This window comes from Chelonoidis abingdonii, chromosome 1 (genome assembly GCF_003597395.2).
Source record: "Chelonoidis abingdonii isolate Lonesome George chromosome 1, CheloAbing_2.0, whole genome shotgun sequence".
Lineage (NCBI taxonomy): Eukaryota > Metazoa > Chordata > Testudines > Testudinidae > Chelonoidis > Chelonoidis abingdonii.
In genome coordinates this window covers 50,141,752-50,147,751 of record NC_133769.1, presented here as the reverse complement: position 1 = coordinate 50,147,751, position 6,000 = coordinate 50,141,752, and the positions used below count along the sequence as shown (strand labels likewise).

The 6,000-nt window shown below is 48.1% G+C and overlaps 1 protein-coding gene across 3 annotated transcripts in view; it reads left to right on the top strand.

Annotated features, from left to right (window-relative positions):
- The window catches only part of CAV1 (caveolin 1), a 29,277-nt gene that overhangs the window by 1,261 nt on the left and 22,016 nt on the right, over positions 1–6,000 (top strand). For all 3 annotated transcript variants that reach the window (XM_032770804.2, XM_032770803.1, XM_032770805.1), the window contains exon 2: positions 257–421. In XM_032770804.2, coding sequence (XP_032626695.1) covers positions 257–421 — 165 coding nt within the window. The remainder of the gene's footprint in view (positions 1–256; positions 422–6,000) is intronic.

The window sequence follows — 6,000 nt, the reverse complement described above, 5'->3', positions numbered from 1 at the left end:
GCCTGCCGGCGCGCTGGCAGGGGACCCCTGGCGGTGGGAGTCGGTGCTCTGTCCGGCCCCGCGCGAGCGAGCGAGGGGTGTGGTGTGGGCAGCTTTTATCGGTTTAAAAAGCCAGCCGGGGGGCAGGCTCGGCGCTGAAGGGTCCCCGGCTCCGCGCACGCTGCAGCCCCGCAGCTGAATGAGCTCGTGACACTCCCCGCCACCGCCCAGCCCCGGGGAGTGCCTCATCTCTGCCCCGCTCCCGTGCCGTCCCCAGGGGTTCCTGTACACCGCGCCCGTCCGGGAGCAAGGGAACATCTACAAACCCCACAACAAGAGCATGGCCGAGGAGCTGAACGAGAAGACGATGCACGACGTGCACACCAAGGAGATCGACCTGGTCAGTCGGGACCCCAAGCGGCTCAACGACGACGTGGTCAAGGTAAGGATTAAAAGGCAGGAAACGCGGGAGATCCGGGGCTCGGGGCAGAGAAGCTGGGGCCGTTTTGCTATTATGCGGGATTGATTGATTGATTTTGCGATAGCAGCCCCGAGTGCCGGGGGCACGGTGTTTGCAGAGGTGCCAGGGACGGAACTGATAACATTGGTGACAGTTCATTGTTTCCCTTCCTTCCACCACCTGCTGTCCCGGCAAACCATTTAAGAAAGGGGAGGAGGGGGGCACTCTACTGCATCGGCTTAAATAGCCTCCTGTCAGTCACTACGTTAATTGTGGCCATTTGGGCTAGCTGGGGAGCTTGCAGCTGGTGGGAGCGCAACAGATTGGGGGCGGGGGGACACCCGCTAAGTGAATGAACCCGCGCTCCGTGTTCCATATCAATGGAACCTGTTGCGAGAACGCAAGGGAAGCAGGGCATTCAGCACCCTCCGCACCGCCTGCTGCTCAGCCAGCGTGTTTTCTGGGCAGCTCTAAACGGTAACCAACTAGCTACTAGCTTTCGAGCCAGTAGTGCAAGCTGAACAAAATACAGCTATAACTGGGGAGGAGGAATGCCCCATTACAGAACCCACGGGCTGAGTGAACTGTCCTTCTGTTGCAGTCAAACTGGCTGCAAATGTTTGTTGGTAGTGGGTTGTGGTGTGGTGGGGGTGAGACATGGAACGAACATTACCATATTTAACCCAGGAAGGGAGATTTTACTGGCCAGCAATGATTCCTATAAATACCTTATAAAGGAATGGCCAGAAAATAGGGGGGGCAAAAATCAGGTGGAACTCAGATTACACTGTTAAGGATTTCTCTACACTCCTTTTCTGTGGAATAGCTTTTCCTTGATCCAGATGCACACAGCTCACTTTTCCTAAGCCAATTGTTGGCAAAACCGTAGCTCCTGGTTATTTTTTTTTTCTGCAGTACTGAAACGATAAAAACAGGCAATAAACAAGCAAAAACTTAATGTGACTGTGCCTGGACCTCTGGTCAGAGTTTTAATTCCAATTTTGAATTCCAATTCCATTTCAGCAAATCTGGGATAATGGACATTGTTGCCTGGGCCCATCTGGGTCAAAGAAACCCTGGAGCTGATCCCTCATTAGCAGGGGAATGTCCTTCAGGTTTGCTGGAATCTGGGGAAACAGCAGATATCCACTCAATGCTAACCTGTTTCAGATCCAGTCATATAGTGCAATCCTAGTTCATCCTGCCTCTAGGATGGGAGGTAAAGCCTGTCCATTCAGGTACTTTCAAGGAAACATTTCATTCTCTCTGTATCAGAAGAATTTCACTTTTGTTGATTTTCAAGGCAGATTGGTGAAATGGTTTAGATCTCTAGGGCCGCTAATCCAGAAAGGTACAGAGCGCTCTTAAATCTCACTGACTGCAACAACATTTGAAGGCACTCATCACAGCAGAAGCTCTCTGCCTTGCTGGATCAAGCCCTAAAAGTTTTTGCAGTCAGATGGTATGCTCATAGAGCTATATCCATAACTTTCCCTTTACAATCTAGAAACAAAAGAAGTTGAATTCTGTACACACTGAAAAATGGTCTACAAAAGATACAGAATGGTGCAAATCTTAATTTACAAGCTAACAACTTGTTTTTATAAACGGAGAATTTTGTTTTCCTTTTGGTTGTGGAAGAGGCACTGTAGGGGGAGAGCTATGTGAGAGTTCAGAGAGGAGCATGCTAGTGTTCATGTAACCCACATACCTCCAGTGTGTGGTGTTCTAGCCCATCTAGTGGCACCCAGCCCACTAAGAGAGAGCAATTAATGAGTCTGCTCTACAGCCTTAGCTATGGACCACGTGGCTTTTAGCTGATGTAGTAGAGGCTCATGCATTTAGCTCCAGAGGTCCCAGGTTTGATGCTGCCCACCAATGACCGGGAACTGTCAGTGTTACACTCACTATGTGATGCAGCAGTGGTAGTAGAAGTCCCCTGCAACTAAACCTTCTGAGTATGAGTCATAGCCCCCAGGCAGGCTGGAATCTGGATGTCCACAGAACAGAACTAAACAGAGAAAGAAAAATCCTACTGGGAAAAGAAGCAGATCGCTGATGGGGGGGGGGAAAAACATAGCTGTCTTAAAGGAAACTGAAATTTACAAAGCACATCCCTTCCACCCACCCACAGGGACAAGCCCTGCAGATGGTTGTTTGTTACTCCCAGTGACCCAAAAGAAAATTAGAAAATAAGAATTATAGGAATTTAAAAAAATCAAAACCTTTGGTCTCTCTCTGAAACAATCTGGATCTCTTTTATCCACAAATGTGCCACTTGCAAACACCCTAAAAGTCCCCACCAACCAACCAATCAAAAAACTGATATTGCTTCCAAAGTATGCCCATCCCAGTGAGTGAGTGAGTGACAGGCAATGTCAGTATCATTTCAAGACAGTGTTCAGATGCCCACTTTCCGTAATGTTTAGAGAGATAAGGTGGGTGAGGTAATATCTTTTATTGGGCCAACTTCTTTTGGTGAGAGAGACAAGCTTTCGAGCTACACAAGGTATCCAACTTTTGTTTTTTTACTAACAGCAACATTTGCAAAATTCGTAGGGCAATTGGAAAAACAACATTTTCCCACCTAGTTACAAGACATGCAACAATTTATTTTGCTGTTTATTTCACAGATAGGTCCAATTTGCAAACTTTAGATCCAAATTTCCAGGTTTGTTGGCTACTGCTTTTAAGTTCAGCTCTTTACGGGGCAACCATAAAGTTCATATCTAGATCAGAGCTTTCTGAAAGCTTCTGGAGAGGCAGTGTAGTCTCGTGGACAGGACTTGACGGGGTGTCAGGTGATCTGGGTTCTGCTCCTGTCTCAACCACTAGCTGGCTGTGTTGCCTTGAGCAAGTAATTTTGCTTCTATTCCCCCTGCCATTGTCCATCTCATCTACTTAGCTGTTCAGGGCAGAGAGTGTCTCAGGGCAGCAAATGTGTTTGTACAGTACCTACCACAATAGGTCTGCAGTCTCAGCTGGGGTCTCTAGGTGCTACCATACAAGTAATAAACCATACAAGTAATATTACAGTACAAGTAATACACAAATAGTACAAGTTCAGGGATGTAAGGAGTCAAAGTTGTGATTCAGGCCTATCTCTGCTTTGTTTAAAATATTTGTTTCACCAGATTCAGAGCTTTCAGCCTTTTACTCAGCATCCATGCATTTCTTGCCACTGTGTTATGAGAATCAGAGAGTAACATGGAGGCAAGTAAATCAACCATGAAAAGTAAATGATTAGACAGAGAACAAAGGATCCGCTCTTTAAGCAGCTCTTTAAAAGGCCTCAGTGTTGCTTGCACTCAAAAAAATCTCATAACAAGTTTTAAAAATAACCCTAGTTTGTGAGAAGCAGGGGATGTGTTCCCCTGGTGTACATCATGCTGAGTCTGCCACACAGTTCACTGTATTTGCACAGTGTCCTCTGCACCAGATAAATAGGCTGCATGGAGCACAGCAGTAAAGCAAGGTGCTATCAGATAGGTAGGAATCAAGAAAAGGGCATACCTCTGCTCCTGATCTGTACTGACACTGGAGGATTGTAGGAGCTTGACTCTAAGGCCACGTCTACACTACGGGATAATATCGAATTAGCTAAAATCGGTTTTATAAAACTGATATTATAAATTTGATTTCATGCAGCCACACTAGGCACAGTAATTCAGCGTTGTGCGTCCATGGTCCAAGGCTAACGTCGATTTCTGAAGCGTTGCATTGTGGGTAGCTCTTCCGTTAGGTACCCATAGTTCCCGCAGTCTCCCCCGCCCCTTGGAATTCTGGGTTGAATCAATTATTGGTCTGCGGCGTGTTCTGGTGTAAATGTCGTCAGTCATTCCTTCCTCCGGGTGAAAACATCAGCTGACAATCCTTTCGCCGCCCTTTTTCCCTGGATTGCCCTGCAGACGCCATAGCACGCAACCATGAGCCCGTTAGCCTTTTTTTTTTCTGGCACCGTATGTGTTTACTGGATGCCGCGGAGAGAGAGGCGATACTCCAGCGCTACCAGCAGCATTTCACTTGCCTTTGCATGATAGCAGAGATGGTTACCGGTCGTTCTGTACCGTCTACTGGCCGGAATAAACTGGCAATGAGATGACGGTTTCTCTCCCCCCCTGGTAACTGTCGCTGCTTATCATGAGTGCCCCTGGCTGAAATCGGTCGCGGGGCAATGCAAAAGCAAATTGGGATTGACTCATTGGGAATTGAGGTCAATCCTTCCTTATGGTTCTAAAAAAAGGAGTCATCCTGCCTAGAATAAGGGCAAGTTGTATTAGGGACCAGTGTATCCAGAGCACAGCTGCTCCGTGTAATATTCAACAGGGGGGTGCCCTCAACAACCCCACATGTTGCTTCCCTCCTCCCCCAAACCTTCCTGGCTACTTGGCAGTGTCCCCCCCCCCATTTGTGTCATGAAGTTATAAAGGAATGCCTCAGGAATAAGAAACAGAGAACTTTTAAGTGAGATAAAATGAGGGGGAGGCAGCTCCCGCAGGTTATGACAGTCCAGGCATACAGCATCTTTTTCTTTACACAGGAAGGGAGGGGCTGATGAAGCTCAGCCCCAGTGTGCTATGATGAAGACGGTTAACCAGCCATTCTGTACATCTACTGGAGTAACTGGGAGTCATTCCCATTTTTTACCCAGCACCCCGCCAGCTGACCTGAGGCCAGCCAGCAGCACTCATGGGCTGATCGGCGGCGCGGATATCAGTCTATTGTACCGTCTACCACCGGGGAGGGGGAGAGAGCGGATACTGCTCTTCACCTGCTGCAGGCATTGTGTCTACCAGCAGCATTCCAGTCACTGGGTGACATTGAAAAAGTCAAGAAATGATTCTTTCCTTTTCTTTCACGTGGGTGGCGGGGCGCTGGGGGCAGGGGAAACCTGAGGAGCTAGTTCCCTGAACCACGCCAGACACTGTGTTTGAACCTACAGACTTGGGAGATCAGCCAAGAATGCATTACTTTTTTTCAGAGGACTGCCTGTGGACTGTGGGATAGCTTGAGTCCTCAGTTACCCCCTCCATCCGATTGAGTGCCCATTTTGAGTCTCTGGCTTCCCGTTACGCTTGTCATGCAGCGCGCTGTTACTCCTGGAGATTTTTTTTTTTCCAACGCTGGCATTTTTCGTGCTGTTAACAGAGCTCTATCAAAGATTTGTGTCTCCCCCCATTACAGCGGATCAAAATTCTTAAGTATCTTCCGTCCGGATCCGATGCTGTTAGCCTTCTTTTTGGATTTGAGACTGCATCGCCACCGTGCCCTGATCAGAGCTCCACGCTGGGGCAAACAGGACAATGTAATTCAAAAGTTCGCGGGGCTTTTCCTGTTTACCTGCCCGCTGCATCCGAGTTCAGATTGCTGTCCAGAGCGGTCAGTGGTGCACTGTGGGATACCGCCCGGAGGCCAATAACGTCGATTTCCTTTCACACTAACCGTAATCCGATATGTTAATATCGAATTTAGCGCTACTCCTCTCGTTGGGGTGGAGTACAGAAATCGATTTAAAGAGCCCTTTATAAAGGGCGTTGTAGTGTGGACGGGTACAGCATTAA